Source organism: Gigantopelta aegis, chromosome 2, assembly GCF_016097555.1.
Source record: "Gigantopelta aegis isolate Gae_Host chromosome 2, Gae_host_genome, whole genome shotgun sequence".
NCBI lineage: Eukaryota > Metazoa > Mollusca > Gastropoda > Neomphalida > Peltospiridae > Gigantopelta > Gigantopelta aegis.
In genome coordinates, this window is record NC_054700.1 from 13,009,716 (window position 1) to 13,032,031 (window position 22,316).

Here is a 22,316-nt window from a genome sequence, read left to right on the forward strand (position 1 = left end):
AAACATCCTTGCAACAAAGGTAAATAGTAAAACACCAATTTTAATCAAATCACTCAAGTAAGATAGATATGAAGGTTGATGTGTGTCTCACCCAACAGGAATAATTTTGGAATGAGATTTCTGGAGACTAAAGTTAAGAAAACACAGGATGTGGGCGGCACGCAGGTGACAAGCGGCACTCGAGCGGAAAAAGAAAACACATTGAATGTGTCTGACAAGCGGTAAATTACATACAAAAGCCATTTTTCTAGTTTTGATTTTTTTCTTCTCCATTTTTCAATTACAATACAAACATCAGCCTATTACCTGATGTTTCCAATAATGATCCTATGGTAGACCAGATGTTGTGGGGGTTTTTTTCTTCAACATCTCTGTATGAGGTATTCTGTAGATTATATAGAGATGGACATTTCTCCACTTCAACAATAAGCTGATCAATATTTAAATGTTGATGTCTTCAGTTTAGTTGACATTTTCTGAATTAACCCCCCCCCCCCCCCCCCCCCCCCCCCCCCCAAACCAAACATAAACACGGTCTACTATCCCCTCAATAAATGCAAGAAGCACGTGACAAATGGGAATTCACCCATGCGGTAGGTGTCAAAAATCGCTACAAGAGTGATAGGAGATGCCCACGTACCGCCCACATGATTGCATTGAAATCAGTTATGTTTGAAATTTGCTGCCCGCGTCCAGTGTGTACTTAGCTTTACCTATTAATAACTGAAGGTAACTCAGAATTCTATTTGATTACAGGACTCTGTATTAAATTAACTGGCCAAATGAGCAAACGATCCCCGACAATCCCTAACAACTGGAACTACAAGCCAGCTTTAACGGACACAGCACATTACATGTATAGCTTATGTGGAACATCACAAGCTGTAAGCACACTGGTACGAGAATGTTAAATCACAAACACTATGATGAACATAATAACATAGATAACACAGATAATAGAAAATGCTAAAATCTCGTATAAACGTCTACTGCATTTTATGCATAATATCTCGTTTTATATAAATACTATTGGAGAAATTTTCACATGGGGATGGAGTAAGTGGGGGAAGGGGTGGAGTTATTAATCAATGTTTTAAAGCAGGTCCTATATCTGCTGGAAGTTTGTTGTTGTTTGTTTACATTTTAGAGCCAAAATGTGCCATCGATCTCCACTTTTTCTGTTTCTTGAAGTTGTATGAAGAGAATATCTGGGGGCATTTTCACAAAACATCATAAGTTTACGTCTGTGATTAACAGTTATACTGGGCATACATTTACAAGTGTTTGGCATCTATTTCACGAAAAAAATTACATCATTACAAAATAAACTATATGTATTTCTAACCATATTTATTGTACTATAATAGTACACACGTAATAAGAATTGTGGTTTAGTCATAGATTTATGTTTACATGCAAAACTAAGCTTACAATGTTTTGTGAAATTGGGCCCTGGTTACTGCTTTAAGATAAGGACTTTATCCCTAGGTTAGAATGACCAATATCACATGACTCTGCACAGCAGCATTTGCCATTCATCCTGGACAGGATAAGACTAATATTTTAAAGCAGTAGCAGTAACCATTTATTTTATTTACATGTATATGTTATTTAATCTCATATATAATGGTGACTGAAACATATTCCCTTCCAACCCATCTCAAATCAATAAGCTCTCCATGTGACCATTTCAGACCAGGCCTAAGTAAACATGTCCTACACAGTGGCACTGCTTAGTCTACTACACCCAATACTGGTTCTTCCTTAATACTGGAGTCGTCGTCCGACAGTGCTGCAACAAATCTGGGTCCATCTCGTTCCAGTCGAAGTCAAACACGTCTGCACTTGTGTTCGACTTGGCACTCTCCGGTGCCTGAATGCTTGTCATCTCCGACGGCGCTTCAGAGATCTCCACCAGCGGTGTCACCTTGCAGCTGGGGACCACTTTACTGACTTCCTGTCGGCTGAGGTCAGGAGACCGTGGTGCTGATGAAACAAGTGCATCCGACTCTAATGTGTCTCCACCACCGGGCGAAATATTAATCACTGGAATATTACAGTACGTGTTCTTTCCTGCATTGTCCTCACCCTCAAACTGAGGTTCAATGAGGACGTGAGGTTGTTCCAGCTGTAGAGGACCACTGATAAACGGTCGAGGTTTCGTTCGTGTTTTGAGTTCCTCCTGGACAATGTTCTGTCGCCTTCGTCGCTTCAACAGAATGACTACAATAACAAGAATGAGAACGACCACCACAACTACACCAATCACTACAGCTATGATGATGTAGTCACTGGTCATGCTTGAATCGGCAGTAGACTTGTTGACATCAGGCCCAAGAACACTTGCAGTTGTCTTCTCTTGAAAGCCATCTCTGTCCATGCTTTTGGTTGCATCTGTTCGTTTTGGAGTCGACGAGAGTGGAACAAATACAGGTGGAAGTGATGACAGATCATCTTCTGGTGGTTGAAGGGAGATAACCAACATACCAGCTGCTGGCTGAACACCATTGGCTTTTAGGACATACCTGAACGAATCCTGCATCGCATTGCTTTGTGGCAGATCGGACTTGTACTGGACTTTGGTGTACACAACATCTTCATGGGTGAAAGCACTAACCTCCGTCAGGACTGCATTGGCATCAACTGCCCGTCTGCCACGGTTTATTTTCATTATTTTCCCATGTTTGGGTTTCTCTGTGATTTCGTAGACAGGATTGTCTCTCGTGATGCCTGCCAGTTCTGTGGCGTCCAGAGTGTATTTGGTTATAGCCGAATATGAGCCGACAGGAGCGTGCAGGGATCTCTGTCTGACAAGGGGTTTCACAGTGATATTAATCCGCTGAGCTGTTGCAAGGACCTGGATACCTTTAGCATACAGATCACAAATAAAATAGTCTGACCCAGCTGTCATGTCAGTCTGAATGTAAAGCAGCAGCTCGTTATCAATGTCGGTCTGTGCAAAATGTCTGACCGGACTCTCTTCGTAGTAAATCTGTCCAAACTCGGGGTCTCTAGTTATGTTGTACCAGATGTTTTCTCTTTCTGAATTGGTGGAAATGTTAAGTGATTTGTTAGTAATGTACACAGAAGACTTGGATTGAGTCAGTTCCACTGGCATGTTAACAGATATTTCCACAGTAAGTGGAATAACGTAAATGTTGAAAATTTTGTAATATGGTCTAAACGTTCCATCAGAAACCTTGAAATAAAATTCACCAGAATTGCGAGTTCCATCATGAACAAAAAGCAGTCGGCCAGTGTTGATGTCCTGTTGGGTGAATCGTTTAACTGTCACGTCAGGATACTCCCTGAACACCAGCTTCCCGATGTCTGGACCTGTTACTATACTGTATATGATTCCATCAGGAGTCGTGTCTGGGTCTGTAGTTTTCAACTCCAGGCTCGTAATGTTTGCTGTACGACCTTGTATGACTCTTAGAGATGGATTCTTTGTCAAAAGTGTGAACTTCTCATCATTAATGGGCTCAACTATTATAGTAATATTTGCTATGAAACTGATGTGAGCTTCGCCCGTGGGTTGCTGTATTTTCAAAGCGAACTTGAAGGCATCTTCCGTTGTGTCCGAATCGTCATGCAGGTACTTAATCATGCCACTGTTGACTCTGCTCTGAGAAAAGGAATCATTTGCCTGCATGGTAAATCCATCTTGTTGGATCTTCCCATGACGAGGCACACCCATCATCAGGTACTGCACCGTCACGCCTCGACCGTACTGTTGGAGTCTGTGCTGCAATTCAGAGATGTCAAGATTCTCCCGTGTCAGTGAAACCTCTCCACCCTCACTGACACTGGCAGCCATCACCCTGACCAGAGAGCCCATGTTTCCCTGGTTGATGTTGCCATAAGAAATATCCACATCCAGCATCTCATCCTTCAAAGGTTCTGCGTAAGCTGTGGAGACTTCAAAGAAAAAAGAATCTGAAACCGACCATGTTGGGATATAGCTTTCATGCTGGTAGAAGATTCTGCCCTCGGACACCTCCTCCTGGTTGAAGGATGTGATTTCCAGAGGCTGACCTTCCATAAGGGTGACAATTCTACCTTTTCTCGGCTTCCTCTCTAGGGTGTACACAATTGGTTTTGTCAGGTTTTGGTCGCTTGTCACAGCCAGCAGATTGCCTGGAAGAATGGGCTGCAGGGTGTTTGGAAACACTTTCAACTGACGGTTATTTCTCAGAGTGAGAACAAGAGGATTAGCTGTTATCTTGAACAGTCGAAGGATGTCATTATTAGTTCCATCAGAGGCTTGCAAGTTGAACTGGCCATCACCTTCCCCTGTAACATACAAAAGAGAAAACAAATTGAAAATTAAATGAAGAACAGATGATATAAACTTGTACCTATACAAAACAGGGTTGTTTTCTTAATTACTGTGCTGGATGAGTTTCTAAACTCTAGCAATTATATTTTCTTTTAGTCCACTCCCAGATTAGCTTCATACATGTATATAATAATAACAACAAGAGTGCCAGTGAGGTATATGACAGGCCCGTCAGGAGTTTGATGGAAAACCATAGATATTAATGAATATGTTTCGGATATAATTCAATTCTAATTATGTGAACTTTTTGCAATGGGATGGATGAACAGTTTGTTTTAGACCAATTACTGATGATACTGTATCCATTGGAGAAGGTGCTGTCTGATTAATGAAGTTATTGTTCTTTATTAGAAAGGGAAATATTATTTAGCATGAGTACTCTGGTGACACATTTATATTGGCAGAAAAGTTTATGTATGTAATGTTAATAATACAGTGACCTAGTAATTCTGTGTGACATACCGCCATCCCAAGCTGTTCCTACATGTGAGGTTTAATGGTCCTGTATGCAAGATATGATCTGGACAAGGATTTACTGTTATGTGCAGTAGACCGTGAAAAGTAGGTCACAGTAACCAAGTAATAGTATGTGACAAACCGCCATCTCAAGTTGTTCCTACATGTGAGGTTTGATGGTCCAGTATACATCTGTATGTAAGAAATGGTCCAGACAAGGATTTACTGTTATGTGCAGTAGACCGTGAAAAGTAGGTCACAGTGAACTAGTAATAGTATGAGACACACAACCATCCCAAGATCCTACATGTGAGGTTTGATGGTCCTGTATGCAAGATATGGTCCGGACAAGAATTTACTGTTATATGCAGTAGACTGTGAAAAGTAGGTCACAGCGACCTAGTAATAGTGCATGACACACCGTCATCCCAAGTTGTTCCTACATGTGAGGTTTAATGGTCCTGTATGCAAGATATGGACCAGACAAGGATTTGCTGTTATGTGCAGTAGACTGTGAAAAGTAGGTCACAGTGACCTATTAATAGTAAGTGACACACGGCCATCCCAAGTTGTTCCTATATGTGAGGTTTCATGGTCCTGTATGCAAGATATAATCCGGACAAGGATTTACTGTTATGTGCAGTAGACTGTAAAAAGTAGGTCACAGTGACCTATTAATAGTAAGCGACACCGCCATCCCAAGTTGTTCCTATATGTGAGGTTTCATGGTCCTGTATGCATCTGTATGCAAGATATAATCCAGACAAGGATTTACTGTTATGTGCATCAGAATATCATTATCAATGTCTGTATATCTAGTGTGCTTCCAGTAATCCTAATGTTTGTAATTTGTTGCTCAAAGTGTATTTTAGTTTCTATTAAACTATTAACTCTATTATTATATGTATTATATATATTTTTTTTATAGGAAGTAACATCCAGTTTGAGCTACAAAAAACATTGGCTGTATGGATACTAATATTCCAAATAAGAAAATTCCATTAGGGTGTAATATTAGTTGTTAAAAAGGTCCACTAAACATCTTAAAATGGCAGTCAATAGTCCTTTTAATGTGAAACCCCAAATTACCTGTTCTGGCAGTATTTCAAAGGACTAAACAGATGAATGTGGTGGTACAACAATTAGGTAAAGCACAATTTTGCATTTTCAATATTCCCTCCACCATGTAACATTTTGTGATGTTAAAGGAATGCTAGAGCAAGGCTTTTCATATTCAACGATATATAATGCACATTATTGCTTAATATCAACAAGTACATGTATATTATTATATTTAATTAATAAAATGGTTAAATGTGACGCCTATTAAATATAACGGGCACAGCCATTTTGTTCCACCCCAGTCAATACACCCTCTGGCAAACTGGTGGTTATATAATACTTAATGCGTAACATCAGAAATGAGTCTTAGAACTAGAGAAACAAATCTTCCTGGTTTTTGCGGGATGATAAAATAGTCATGCATTGCAATGTTCTGCTATAATATACATCCCAGTAAGCCAGCACTAAGTATATAATATGTTTCAATACAAAATAAACCACTATTGTCAAAGTGGCTACACAACATGTCGAAATCAATACATCATGTTTTGTCCATGCATTAACCTACACACTGAAATGATACATGGGAGTGTTTTCTTAGTTAATTGGTCTATGCTGTTAGTTGGCTCTACCTGTGATTCCTGATTGGCAGGTGTATTTGAGTGCATGGTAACCAGATGAGCCAATTAATTGACACGGTCTAGACACAAAAATACATACCGGTATTGTGTAATATTACCTGTCGCCCCTAAAATAGAAATGGACATGGTTTATTACTGTAAACAGTTCTGTAAAACTAATGATTACGTAGACTTTCCCATCCAAACCCACAGAACTGACCAATTACGTTGTCCCAAAGAAACGAACATTATCAACTGGGTATCATATAGGTTGTCGTTTTTGCTCCAACGTAGCATACCAATAGGTCTAATAGTGTACATTTTCCTTTTGGATTATTTAACAGAGAAAAATACTATAACCCCATTTCGTTTCGTTAATGCAACTTGAAATATATTTTGTTAAATAGTTTATTATATTATCACGTCATTTATGTTGTTTTAGGTCGAAAATCACTGCTTTTGTTTACACTGTGCATACAAGATTTGGTCAGTCCTGAGCTAACGTCACTTCACCCCAAGCCAGCTGTACTGGATGCCTCGAAAAGAAAAGAAAATGGCTCACCCAGTTAGCAGGAATAATCACGTTTTTTTTAATTAACACTAAAATTACGTGTTTTTCATTTGTTAGTGTCAGTATGTGTTGGTGGTCCGGGTATGCATCTTTCCAACACATAAAGCTCATGTTTTAGTTTACTCTCCCTTTAAGACCCCTCTCCCCCCCCCCCCCAATTTTATTTTATGTAATGCTTATTAATACCCCCACCCTACTTTCCTTGTAATTATAACATAATCTGACCAATATTTCTGGATTTTCTGTTGCATTCACATTTATTCGGTTTGATAATAAATACTAGACAGAAAATCATTAATTAAAGAACTACAGAGCAATGACTAGCAGCATTTTACTTTATAAATAAAATGAGACAATTGCTTTTTATAATTATATTGCTAAACTCTGATAAACACCCTTCTATCTGCCACTCGCCAAATTACCAACTGCGAATTTTAAACACAACTGGCAAATTTTGTTTTAATTTGGCAAAAGAATTTAATGTAATGATTTTTTTTTTTAGAAAATAATTGTGAGTTTCTGCAATTTTTAAGAGTTCAATGGATAATTTGGTGAAATGTCCTACACACCCAGAGCTGCATGTAGCCCTGTATTCTCTCTGTAACATTTTACAACACATCCATTGATATTCCCTTCCCCTAGAGCACTATGCAATTGTTGAAAGGGCGGGGGGGGGGGGGGGGGGGGGGGCGGAATGTAACCCAGTGGTAAAGCGCTAGTTGATGCTTGGTCAGTTTAGGATTGATCCTCGTCGGTGGGCCCATTGGGCTATTTCTTGTTCCAGCCAGTGTACCACGACTGGTATATCAAAGGCTGTGGTATGTGTTATCCTGTCTGTTGGATGGTGCATATAAAAGATACCTTGCTGCATTAGAAAAAATGTAGCCGGTTTCCTCTGATGACTACGTGTCAGAATTACCAAATGTTTGACATCCAATAGCCGATGATTAATTAATCAATGTGCTCCAGTGGTGTCTTTAAACAAAACAAACTTTTGTTAAACAGCCACAATCAATGTTAAGCATGTCTAACCTGTGTGGACAAAGACGACTGCTCCAGCATTGACCTGCTTCTGAGTAAATGAGTTGATTGCTCTGAAGGTGTTGTCAAGGAAAGCAATATGGCCGCTGGTCGGACTGGACACCCGGAATGTGATCTCACTTGGACTGGAGTCGGCATCCTCGGCTAGCAGACTCTGATTGGTTAGCTCCGTGATGGATCCTTTCCACACCGATAGCCCAGCATTGATGACTACTCTAGGTGGCTGATCGTTCACAGGTCTAACTTGAACATGCACGTTCTGTGGGCGACTGCGTTTGGTTTGGTCGTCCAGAACTGCAGTAACTGAAAACTGGTCTGTAAGGCTTTCATCCCCATTGTGGTGATAGAAGATTCTGTTTGTAGTAGCAATATCATCTGATGTAAATACCAACACACGAACTCCTTTCTTAGCAGAAGATTCAAACCACCCATGGAATGGATTGTTGGTGATTTCAAAGGTAACCCTTTTGTTTTTGAAGTGTCTGCCCTTCAAAGAAAGTACCTCCTTTGTTAATGACACTTGTCCACCTTCCACAACACTGATGTTTTTAACCACAAGGGGCAAATAAGTAGGAACAACTTCTATATAGAACTGTAGATTCAGTAAACTCTGATGGCCATTACTGACATCGAAAATGAACTGATCTGATAAAACATCAGTGGCAGACTGACTATAAGCCACGTGTCCCTGATCAATGTCCTTCTGGGTAAATGTTGGTGTCGCATCTCCTGCGAGCTCTTTGCTTCCTACTCTTAGAACACCACCAGTAGGAAGTGTTGTCACAGTAAATATGATATCTTTAGATGGTGTAGAAGGATGAGTAACCTGCAAATGACTGCTGGTTATTTCGGCGCGGGAACCTTCAGGAAGTTCCAGGAGCTTGTTGTGCACCACCTGCGGTGGATGTAACTCACTTTCACGAAATACAACAATGGGAAAAATTCCTTTCGTCTGAGCCCCATCAACAATAACAGCAAATTTAAATTTGTCCTCCATGTTATTACTACCATCATGCCAGTACCGGATAACTTCATTACTGACATCCTCCAAAGTGAACTCAGTAACCTGCTTTCCACGAATGCGTAGATGTCCATTGAGGGGTTCCTCTGTCATAACAAAATTCACTGAAGACGATTTTGTATTGACATTGGTATCAACACTTATGTTGTGTGTAGATATCTCAGTATGACCACCTTGTTTTACTTTAATACCAGTGTTATTTACTATTTTTATATATGGATCAGACGCCTGTATTTCGAATAAAAATGGCTTCACGAATTGTCCGTCAGTCACCCACATGGCTGCTCGTTCATGATCAGCACCTTTGTGGACAAACAGCAGGTTCTCATCCACTAAATCTTTCTGCGTAAACTCGTATACAGATTTAGATGATTTGGCATCAATTATGTCCCCATTTGGTATCCCTCTTCTAGAATATTTCAGCTTATCAGTGTCAAAATCAACATCAGGGTCCATGAATTCTAAATCTCTGATTGTGATTGGACGCTTTTTATTCTTCACCACCTGAAAGACACGATTGATCAGGATAGCTGGAGGGTTATCATTGCGCATCAGCATGGAGATCAAGAATGTTCCTGAATACTCTTGAAGTTCAGAGGAATCTGAATCAGAGACAAGCATAGGAGCTGCTGTAAATGTGAACGAGTCGGCCGTATTCTCGGAATCATCATGCTGGTACACAAGTTTTCCATCTCTGATGTCAGTGTTTGTGAATTCAGTGACATCTTCTTCCAATACAGACGATGACCGTGGATCAATCAGCTTTAGAGACCCATGAGCTGGAGGTGACATCACCGTGAACTGCGAGTTCTTGTAGTTATCCACCTCCAAGCTGAGATCATCCTTTTCTATTACCTTCTTTCCTCCTTCAATGACATCCTTGAGGCCATTGTTTAGAAATCTCACAGAACTGTGTTCAGGAAGGTATTTAATGAGGAGACGTGACATTATGCCTCGGGAACCAACAAATGAGATCTTCAGATCCACAAAGTCCTCGATTATGCTGAATGATGGTCTGTGAACCTTGTAAAACAGTGTTCCGTCATTGATATCAGACTGCGTGAAATTAGCTTTTGCTTTCAAGGGACGACTCTGATCGAAGTCACTAATGTCATTAACAGATGATTTCATAATGTAGAAGCCACCATGACTTGGCAATCTCAGAATACTATAAACTATTCTTTTGGCATCCACTGCATTTGTATTTGCATTTACATTAAGATTTTGAGGACTTAGTGCCGAATATGAAACATGTTTCAAGGTCAACTTAGAATTTGTTTCTACCTTCAATGACACGGGAAGAAAGATGATATCCAATGTATTCTCTTCTAAAGCTATATCCTTGGCCATGACTATAAACGAAAAGGCATCTTTGTTAGGGTATTTATTGAAATGTGTGTGAGAATAACGTAGTCGACCATTATCTATATGTCTCTGCGAGAAAGAGTCAACAGTAATCCATGAATCGTCTTCATGCTTTCTTCTCTCTACCTTGCCATACTTGGGTTGTTTTGATATCCTGTATCGGATGTCCAACCGCTGAGCAGGGACATTGGTCATCGCGGTCAAGTTGTTTGGACTAATAACTGTGGATGTGCCATGATAGACTTTTATACCAGTAATTTTGGTCATCTCAAGTTGTAAGTTCACAGCAATGATTTGCAGATTAATTCTGTCACTTTTGGAAGAACTATCCATGACCTCTATTTCAAGATGAATGGTGGATCCTCTTTTATGAATAAACCAAACTTGTCCATTGTTTACATCTTCCTGTGTGAATGTTGATATGCTTTGTCCAACCTTGTCTCCTTTTGCAATATAACCATGTTCTGGTTGATATGTAACGGAGAACTGTAGATCAGCAGGGTTTGTGTCTGGGTCGTGTACATTTAAAATCTGTTTTGTTATTTTAAGTCTTGCCCGGTGTGCTATTTTTATGGCACTTCCTGACGGGAGCTCTAGCTTTGGTGGATCATCGTAAGGAATAATCACAATAGGAACAACAAAGTCAAACACTCCGTGGTATTTTTCTGGCAAGCTGGGATCCTGTGGATTGATTGTCATTTCAAATGTGACATCATCACTGGTGGTGTCTGTGCCATCATGAACATAGAACACTTTCTGTCCCATTAAGTCCAGCAATGTAAATCTATCAGAATGCTTTCTTCGTCGGACATCAATATCAATCCTGCCATACTGTGGTGGCACTTTGACTTTGAACTGAATGGAGGATTCACGGGTTCTGTAAGCCTTGTAGTCAAAAATGACATCAATGGTTTCAGTAGTTATGACCGTCTGAGCACCTTCTTCCAACTTCAGTCCTTCAATTGCCAACACATTTGTGTGATCTTTGGTACTAAATCCAGTCGAAGTGAAATTTTCTTTGGTACATACTGGTTCATCACAGATACACTTAAACTCCACTTTGTTCACTTCTGAACACACGGCCCCATCAACACACGGGTCTGAAGCACATGGGAACTGGCCGTGACAATGCGGATCGACGGTACGGCTCACCTGAATTTCTCGGAAGCCATACACACGTTTGTTTATCACTACATTCTGAATACATCCCAGCATAGAGCCCTTCATGGACTTCTTCCCTTGAAGAGATTTCAATCCACGTTTCAGTGCATGGGCTCTTGCACGTACGCTCACTCCACCTAGAAACAAATGGCCTGCCAGGTTAAAGAAAGCATTATCACCGAGACTAAAATGTGTTTGCTTTGGTTTTGAATCAACTTTGAGTTCCATGACACTTGCAGATAGGAAAATGTCCACCTGATGCCAACGGCCATCATTAATGATCTCGTCAGACATCACAGACTTAACACCATTTCCCTTGTTTACAGACAGCTTCAATCGACCGTTTAGGATTTCCAGAGCAATGAAATCGTGCACAGATTCATGCCGTCCAGAATTGAACAAAATCAGAGCTGTCTGCGAGTGTGTAATCAGATCGCAGGAAAATGTTCCTTGTGATCGGATGTGGAAATGAGGGAAAGCAACAAAAGATGTCTCAGTTTTGAAGCTGATAGGCTGCTCTGATCCCGCATCGAACTGATCATCACAATCCCAGTAGATTTCAAAAGTATTTAAAGGATTGTTCAGCTGCTTGGCCAAACTGAGAATGTCATACTGATTGAATAACACATTCTTCTGACAGCCTCGGAAGTTCTTGAAATTTCCATGAAACACATCGGTAAATGTTCCAGTTCCCCCAAGAAATATTCCATACTCGATGTTGAGTTCCTGCAGGGAGCCTGGCGTTTTTATAGAACTGATCATCACATTGTCTACGTTCAGGTGGAAGGTCTTGTAGCTCTGGTTGATGTGGATAGAGTGCCACTGAAGGTCGTCCAGTCTGAGGCCAGGTGTGGAATGAAACGTGGCCTCGCCAGAGCCCAGGTTCACACGCACCTCGATGATTCCAGACTTGAGCTCTATGGCGAAGTAGTCGGTGGTGCCCGACGCTAGCAGGAGTAGACCATGTGGGCGATGTGTCTTGAAGTGCAGCTTCACCTCAGTGGATCGGGAGGCCTGCTGGAATGGCACCCTAATGTAGCTTTCTCCATAGAAGGAAGCTGCAAAGACAAAACAAACAGTAATTAATGTATTTTTTATGAATTGATAATATATACATGTATATGTACAACAGGATGAAATGAACTGTCTAGTAATCAGACCAGTATTAAAGGTACATACACATGTAGTTTTATATATTTATAAACACATCCTGTCCTGGTTGAAGGAGCTATTACAAGTCCACACCTGTGCCCATGACAGGCATGCACTACAACAACTTGCTCTGAATGTGCACGTTAAGCCCTATGACCTGACCTGATATAAACACTGAATGACATCTCAGTTGAAACTTACAAATTTATTTTGCTTTTGTTTAGAATATTCATTTCTGTACATACAGTATATTCTACTAGGTCGGTCTAGTGTCTAACCAAAGCCCAACACACGGAATATGCTACAGGGCCTCAATTAGCGGCCTGCGAAAAGCAGTCCATTGTTTAGATGTAGCAAGAGAAATAAAAATTCAGGCACAAATAAAATATAAAACATGCTGACCTCAAAATATTTCAGCCCAAAACCAGTGATATGTTAAATGTTAAGTAAAATAACTTAAAATGCATTTCTGAACATTCACAACTCTTCAGCAGCTGTTAATAACATTATTACACTACAAAGACCTCGCTGCACTGGTTCACCTGAATGAATGAGATTTAAAGTCATGTATTTAGTAATAATTGACTATGCTGGACTAGTTGGTATTTATCGTAATACTATTACAGTGAAACCCCTCTAAACCGGACATTCTCAGGACCAAGTAAAATGTCTGGTTTTTAGAGGTATCTGGTTTAGAGAGGTTAACTTCTTTACTGATTTTTAAAAAAGGACTGAAAAAAATGTCCAGTTTTGAGGGAATTCCGGTTTACAGAGGGTCCAGTCTTGAGAGGTTTCACTATACAATATGCCAACTATAGTACTGTCGGAAATAGAATAAAAATGATTTTCGTCGATTATTTCTTTCATATTAAACTGACAAGTAAATATTTTGCAAATACCCATTCAATGATACTTTACTTAATTTAGCATTTACTTTTTTGGGCTCTCATTGATGTACAAGGTAGTGTTTATTCTTGAAATTAAACTAAAGATGTCAGTAAACAGGTGATTTGTGACCTTTATTGGAACAGACTATAACACATTTTGATTGATATGTGTCAATTTCATTTACCCTTAAACAAACTTTTAATTTAAAACTGCAAGTTAACTGATTATTTTGAATTGCAGCATAAATTATTAATTATGACAAGCATATTTATTGAATATAAATTCAATATAAGTACATTAGAAATGTACACAATCTTGCAACAATTTAAAGGTGCTATATAATGCGAACTGTGATAAAGATTCTCCAATAAAAAAGTATTTGCTACCAGTAGATAAAATTATTTCCTATAATCTTTTATGGGCATATTGTTAAAGGTGTCTTCTTTAAATGTTAAATCAAAATTTTATTAAAAAAAAGAAAAAAAAAGAAGAAAGATTTGAAATAGCTGTCATTGGGCAACATTCAGATAGCACCTTTAATACCGGTATAATGGATCACTCATAATGTGGTTCTTGACAGTTTTGCTCAAAAGTTACTTATAAATGACTACAAATATTTTGTTTTGGAGAGGGATGGGGGCAAACCATCATCAGAAACAGTTCCTCACATATTGTAACAGCCATGAAATTGACACACCTTGACCAAATTGTTTTATAGTCTGTTCCAATAAAGTGCACAAATCACCTGTTTACTGACATTTTTCTTTTAATTTCAAGAGTAAACACCACCTTGAACATCAATGAGCGCCCAAACAAGTAACTACTAAATTAGGTAGACTATCATTAAATAGATATTTACAAAATATTTACTTGTCAGTTTAATATGTAAGAAATAATCGACGAAAATCAGTTTTATTCTATTGCCGACAGTACTATAGTCCAGCATAGTCAATGCATGTGTGGTAATCATAACATTTGCAGTGCCTCAATATGTTGTTTGTTTTTGTCTGGGTTGTCATTGTCGGGGGGGGGGGGGGGTGGGGGGGGGGGGGGGGGGGGGGGGGGGGGGGGGGGGGTGGGGTGCCCTATTAGTTACAGTTTGTTTTGTTTAACAACATTGATTAATTAATCATCGGCTATTGGATGTCAAACATTCAGTAATTCTGACTCGAATTCATCAGAGGAAACCTGCTATATTTTTCCATTAGCAGCAAGTGATCTTTTATATGCACTTTCCCATAGACAGGAAAGCACATACCACGGCCTTTGACCAGTTGTGGTGCACTGGTTGAAACGAGAAAAAAAACCCCAATCAGTTGAATGGATCCACCGAGTTGGTTTGATCCTCTGACAAAAGCACCTCAGGTGAGTGCTTAAACGACAGCTAAATACTGCCCCTTTTTTTCCCTATTAGAATAATTTTCTTATGGAACAAATTATTTCTTCTTCCAACTGTCAAACAAAATGTTAAATAATAGCCCTCTGTGATAACTTATCCATCTTGGTACCAGATGGCACCTACTTGTATTTTTGTATTTATAAATAGTATGAAATGTTTTAGTCGCCAAATGAAAAAAGGGCTGAAAACTGAGTCATGCATATATGGTTTACATTTTTCATATTCAATTTACTTTAGATCTTCAATTTTTTTGTAGGTTTTATTACCCAAATATATTTACATTATTCCAATGTATTTTAAAGGCTACAAATCCAGGAGAATCTTTTTAAATAAAGAAACAAGAAAAGAAACATCTAATGTAGAGCTGGGTGTTAACAACAGCTGGGAATACTGTATATACCATTCGGTATTGGTATCATGTCAATACTGATTTACCGTACCAAGCAAATTTCAAAATAAATAAATTTCTGTATTGAAAAATATCTCCCCCCCCTCCCCTTCCCCCAATTTAGTAAAGCAATAACAAATTGATTTTTAAATTACAATGCGCGTGCGCATAATCTGTTTCCCGGTACTAGGCCGGTTCACGATCCCTCAAGGATATCTACTGTACCTTTCCTGAAAGGATATAAACCAGACGAGGGCCGTGTGTATGGAATTTATATTTATTTAGATGAAATTAGTGGGTGAGTGTGAAATCGGGCATGCATTTAAAGATGGGTATTCCAAAAACACAGCGTGAAATACTGATACTAAACCTGAAATTTCAACACTATTACTGCCCAACTCTTATGACACCCAAACATCATACACCCATATGTGTATTAGTTCATGCTTATTCATGCAAGTATACGGTAGCAATAGCGTTAATGCATGTAGATACTTGTAGAAGATAAGCAAAGGAAATGTATTTATATATGTCAGCTTCATTACACCAAACCGATGCACAATCTATCAAGTGCCCAATGGTGCATGTGTACCATTACGCCTGGTACATACATAACATTAAGTACTGCTGATCAGTGCTGTTCTGCCATTTCCTTTCAATTATTTTAATGAGCTTTGAAATTTGATGAATGAAGAGTAGCGACATAGAAAACAGTTTCAAACACATTAAGTGCAAGTACCATATCCTTAGTTTAATCAAGAGGCACCATTCTTATATCCAATTAGGTAATATTAAAACAATGAAAAATATACAGGCATGCTAATAAATGCTCCATTGCAGTCTAATTTTAAGATTTTGTCTGCATGGCAGTAAGTTTTACAAATGCCTAGTGGACAGTCTATTTTATTTTACTCAAAACAACATACTTCATACATTTTTAAAATTCATATAAGCTTCTTATAATGTTAAAGCAGTGGTATAGCTCCCCCCAAAAAAACAACAATAACCCAACAACCAATTAAACAATTTAAACTATTAAATTTTATAAAATCACACATAAACACAGTGGGTTGCCCCCCCCCCCCCCCCCCCCCCCCAGTAGGAATATGGGTTGCCCCAGTGTATTAAAGTTATACGGCTTGCCAACACAAAGCACTACACTGACTAATAAAAAAGAAATGTTTTATTTAACGATGCACTCAACACATTGTATTTACGTTTATATGGTGTCAGACATACATGTGTATGGTTAAGGACCACAAAGATATTGAGAAAGGAAACCCGCTGTCACCACTTCATGGGCTACTCTTTTCGATTAGCAGCAAGGGATCTTTTATATGCACCATCCCACAGACTGGGTAGTACATACCACGGCCTTTGATATACCGGTCGTGGTGTACTGGCTGGAACGAGAAATAGCCCAATGGGCCCACCGACGGGGATCGATCCCAAACCAACCGTGCATCGAGTGAGTGCTGTACCACTGGGCTATGTCTCGCCCTCCACATTGACTAAATGACAGCTTTAAATCTATTACTGAAGTACATGTACAATGTATATACAAATACATGTACATGTATATATACATACATGTATGCATGATGTATACTTGAGCTATTCAATATGACAATTACAGTATCATATTATGATAGGAGGATCATGTTACAATATGTCGATTTGGGGCAGCTGTATTGTGATATATATAGGCCTACAACACATACTGTACAAAAAATGCTTTGTATATCTTGCATAACTATAGTATAAAATAAGTATTCAAATATCAGGCATCGACCATGGTTTGTATAAATACCCGTTCCCAATCTCTGACAGTTTAATCCCAAGTACATGTATACTATATGTTACATTAAACCTAAAGTCAAAGTTATATTTGTTTGTACAGCTCTCAAACACTTGATAGTGTGCAATGGCAATCTATAGCTTCCTGACCGGTTTTAGGTTCTTATTGATATCACGACCACTTTTCTAAAATACATAAATAGTCTAGATATTTAAACACCCAACTATTGCATATATACTGTAAAACATTTTTTTTTTAATGGCTTAATTAAATTTATTAGTGGATTAAAAGTTTTGCAAATTTCTGCCTATCAAGTTTTTTCCAAATTCCCCTGCTTTTTTTAAATGATGGAACAATTCCTAATTTAAATCAGATGTTTTGCCCACAGTAATTTTGTTTGATGCTTGGGATATATACATACATGTATAGTATAACACATAACAAACAAACAAAAACCTACTGAAGAATGTTTTTACAAAACTCATTGACCATGAGATGTCAGTTTTAAAAAACACACAATCTTTTATACATGCTTTAAACAATAACAACTTCACAGACGTCCCCATGACAAGCTAGCAGTTGTTCATGCTACCGGCCTTGATGGTGTCGTGGTTAGGCCATCGGTCTACAGGCCGGTAGGTATACTGGGTACTGCTTGACTATCTAATACTTGTCCAAATATTGAAAGTGTTGTTTCTACGCTTGCTTTTCACATTTTTGTTTTAGTATGTGTTGCTATGACGCTTATCTCTTAAATGTGTGGAACTGTCCTCTTCAATATATTGAAATATCTCATCTGGAATGATCTTCAGGAGAGCAATGGACTTTTCTCCTGCCATTTCCAAATGGAAAGGTGTAGCTTCAGGTATATATGTATGTACCAGTGCTGGGGTTTTGCAAATTTATACTAGTACATAATTATAAGAGGATTGAATCCATTGGGGGATATCAACTGGGATTGTAATCTTGCTGATCAAAGTAACAATTGATGTTGTTAATTATCACCATTTTCCCAATTTTGTATCTATATTTGGTGAACACTCTTCAAGTTTGAGGGACAGGATGTAGCCCAGTAGTAACGCACTTGCTTGATGCATGCACTGTCAGTCTAGGATCGATCCGCCAGTGGGCCCATTGGGTTATTTCTCGTTCCAGCCATTGCACTGCAACTGGTATATCAAAGGCCGTGGTATAGGCCATCCTGTCTGTGGGATGGTGAAAATAAAAGTTCCCTTGCTATTGATGGAAAGATGTAGCGCGTTTCCTCTCTATGACTGTGAAAATTACCATGTCTGACATTCAAAAGCCGATGATTAATAAATAAATGTGCTCTAGTGATGTTATTAAACAAAACAAATTTAAACTTTTAACCATTTGGAGATATCAACTGGGATTGTAATCTTACTGATCAAACTTAACAACTGAAGTTAATTATCACCATTTTTCCAATTTTGTATCTATATTTGGCGAACAGACTCAAGTGGGAATGTAATCTTGCTGATGAAACTAACAGTTGATGTTGTTAATTATCACCATTTTTCCAATTTTGTAATTTGTATCTATATTTTGTGAACAGACTCTTCAAGTTTGAGTTACTAGTGTACATAACAAAAATACTGTCAGCTGGACACACCGGGTCACCTACACATGACCTCTCACGGGTCAGGTAGACACACAGTGTAATCAACAGGAGCAGTGGACCTTGTAGAATGCAGCACTGCCCAGTCTCCCTAATGATGACACTGTCCACTACTGAAAGCATTCCTCCTCTAACAGCCTTCCAGATGAATCACCACACAATGACCGTAACATTAACAACGACCACACAGGTGGATCAAATTTTTGAAACAACTCCAAACCCCACATCATGCCACATGTAAGTAAATATATAATGGGCTTGTTTACAGGCCTCTGAGAATCCCAAATGTTTCGAGTTTAATATGCAAAAACAAATTCAGGCAACCTATTTCTTTTTTTTTGCATTACCCAGTCATGACCATGTAAATAATGTCTTAAATTCAACACCTGAATTTTTTTTTGATTAAACAAAGATAAGATGTGTGTGAGCAACCTATGACATAAACATGATTGTACGTTATTTTCGAACAAAAATCAATTACTGGTACTAGTACATGAAATTTATCAACCTAATTAAAATAAAATTTGCCAATTGTTTCTAAAATTGGCAAATAGCAACTGCCAGAGTTAGCCCTGCAATGCTATGCTGTATGTACACACACACACAAACATGCACACATTCAATGATCTTAGGTCTACATACATACATACATGTACACACACACAACATGATTACAGTTCTTGTTTTAAAAGCCCACAGCTAATGATCTGTAAGCCTGTAAGGTACATATTGTTCAGTATCATGTTGTGTGTTCACTACACAAGTTTCAGAGATCGCTACACAATCTTAAAACATTAAACAGTAGTTGCTGATCAATTTTACATTGACTAGAAATATCGGTTAGAATCACGATTCTGAAAACAAAATGTTTCCTGGCTAGGCAACAAGTTGCAAAGTAATCATTATAGGCATCTGGAAATAACTTTTTTTTCTTAATCTTCTTTCTTTGCTTATTTCCAATTAAGGTACTAGCACACTATTCTAGGCACATACCATGTACATATAGTTGTTAGTGTTTAATGAAAGTAGTATTTGTAGTGGGCGTGCCGTACACCTCCCTAATTAGCCATTAAAAATATTTCTATAGTCCGTTCCATCTTCCTACAAAAACGTTCCCCCCCACCCCACCCCCAATAATTTCAATTTGGTTTGACGTAAGAAGGAAAGTAAAAGTGTTTTGGAAAAAAAAACCAAAAAAAACCACACTATTTTTGTGTGCAATTTAGAAAACAATCTGCTTAGAAGTAAATAACTTGTAGTAAATTTCATAGTACCGAAAAAAACAAGGAACATTTTGTTTTAAAAATCTTGATTAGCAATATTTCTAGCCAATTAAAAACTACTGTTTAATGTTTTAAAATTGTGTAGTGATCTCTGAAACTTGCGTAGCGAATGGCGATGGGATACTCAACAAAATGTTCCCCTGAAAAAGGTCTTCCGTGTGGGATGAACTATAGTTGGGAGTTTGTACTGAGCACCCCTGCAATTACCCGCCCAATGGGCTATTTCTTGCTCTGGACAGCCAGTGCACCACAACTGGTACATCAAAGGCAGTGGTATGTGCTATCCTGTCTATGGGATGGTGCAGATAAAAGATCCCTAATCGAAAAGAGTAGCCCATGAAGTGGTGACAGCGGGTTTCCTCCCTCAATATATGTGTGGTCCTTAACCATATGTCCGACGCCATATAACTGTAAATAAAACTTGTTGAGAACGTCGTTAAATAAAACATTTCCTTCCTTCCTTCCCTGCAATTACCCATAGAAATCAGCAATGCCCTGGAGTTCTTAATTCTCTATGGCACTTAATTCAGGGTCTTTTCAATGGCATGGTTTGTTTTTTGCTGTGGACATTTTCTTAATTGCAGAGGTTGCCGAGATGTGAACCCAGTAGCTACCACCCGTAAGGCACTTGGCTTAACAAATATGCCCCTGATGCCAGCTGAAGAAGTGTGCACATTAAAACACTGGCACACAGCTGAGACAACAGAAAGATTACATATCCTCCCCTGCAGCCTACTGGTAACAGAAGGCAGTGTTCAGCCAGACACAGAGTGTGCAGTGTACAGACACAGATTGATATTCCAGTCTGGGTGGGTTAGGATATCACTTTTCACTGAATACACCAAGGTGATGAGTAACTGTTTGGGAGTTAGTGACAGGAAAAGATTGTGTGTAGGAGAGAACAGCTGTAGAAATGTCTGTCTTATCACCGGAATCTGAGAAGACTACTACACAATGTACAGCTTTGCAAACTAATTTACAAAATGTCTGCACTGTTGTTGTTTTTTCAAATTTCTTCATGCAGTACACGTACAGTGATGCAATGTGTTAATCTTATAGACAGTAAAACTTTTGTGAAGTACTCACCAAAGAGAGTATCAAAAAGTGGCATTTTAAGACAGGTAGCTGCTTAATAGCATACTATACTGAACAAAATAAGAAACTTCCGCTAACTTTACTTGAACATAACTTGATGAAAACAAACCAGGGGAATAATTGTTATATATGCGTTTAAAGAAGGTTCCATGATGCATCGTTTGGTGCAAAAATCATGGCAATAGGTTAATAGAAACTGGGAGAAATTTTGACCAAGTGTGGTAGGGGTTAAAAAATAAAAACACCCACTTAATAACGGGTATGACCACCTCTTGAATTGACCACTGCAGTGCATCGCAGGCGCATAGATTTGACTAAAGTGTTGATTTCTGCCTGTGGAATATTGTTCCATTCCTGAATGAGCGCTTGACGAAGTTCCCTCAATTGTCTGTCCAGACTATCCCAAACATGCTCGATCAGGACTTTTAGTGGGCCAGTCATCAATGAAATCAATGTTATTTGTCCTAATAAAATTTACAGTGTCTGTATGAGAGGTGGCATTATCATGCTGAAAAATCGAAATGTCGGCGTTGTTATGGAACAGAGGAATGACGTGATGAGCGAGAATGTCATCGCGGTAACGTTGAGCATTTAAATTGCCATCAATGACGACTAGTGGTGAACGATAACGATGGGCAATGGCTGCCCAGACCATGACAGAACCGCCACCCCCGAAATGATATCGTTCAAGAACACAACAATCAGCATAGCGTTCATTTCTCCTACGGTAGACGCACACCCTGCCATCACCACGTTGTAAAGAAAATCTGGATTCATCCAAAAAAAGAACGGTATTCCAGCATCGCCGTATCCAACGAGTGTGTACACGAGTCCAATTAAGACGATGACGTTGCGTTAAAACGCATCCGACGTAAGGACATCGTGCATGTAAACTGTTCTCCCACAGACGATTATGAACAGTTTGCCCACTGATTCGGTTATTATGAAGCCCAGGTGTGTTAGCAGCAGTAGCAGTGGCAGTTTGGAATCGATTGCGCAAATGCGTGTTCATGATATAGCGGTCTTGACCACATG

The 22,316-nt window shown here is 38.9% G+C and overlaps 1 protein-coding gene across 1 annotated transcript in view; it reads right to left on the reverse strand.

Annotated features, from left to right (window-relative positions):
• Positions 1-503: 503 nt before the first annotated feature.
• Positions 504-22,316, reverse strand: part of LOC121381436 (chondroitin sulfate proteoglycan 4-like) — a 28,481-nt gene continuing 6,668 nt past the window's right edge. Inside the window, exons 2-3 of the mRNA XM_041510754.1 lie at positions 8,084-12,697; positions 504-4,296 (exon numbers count right to left, since the gene is read on the reverse strand). Coding sequence (XP_041366688.1) covers positions 1,742-4,296; positions 8,084-12,697 — 7,169 coding nt within the window. The 3' untranslated portion in view covers positions 504-1,741. The remainder of the gene's footprint in view (positions 4,297-8,083; positions 12,698-22,316) is intronic.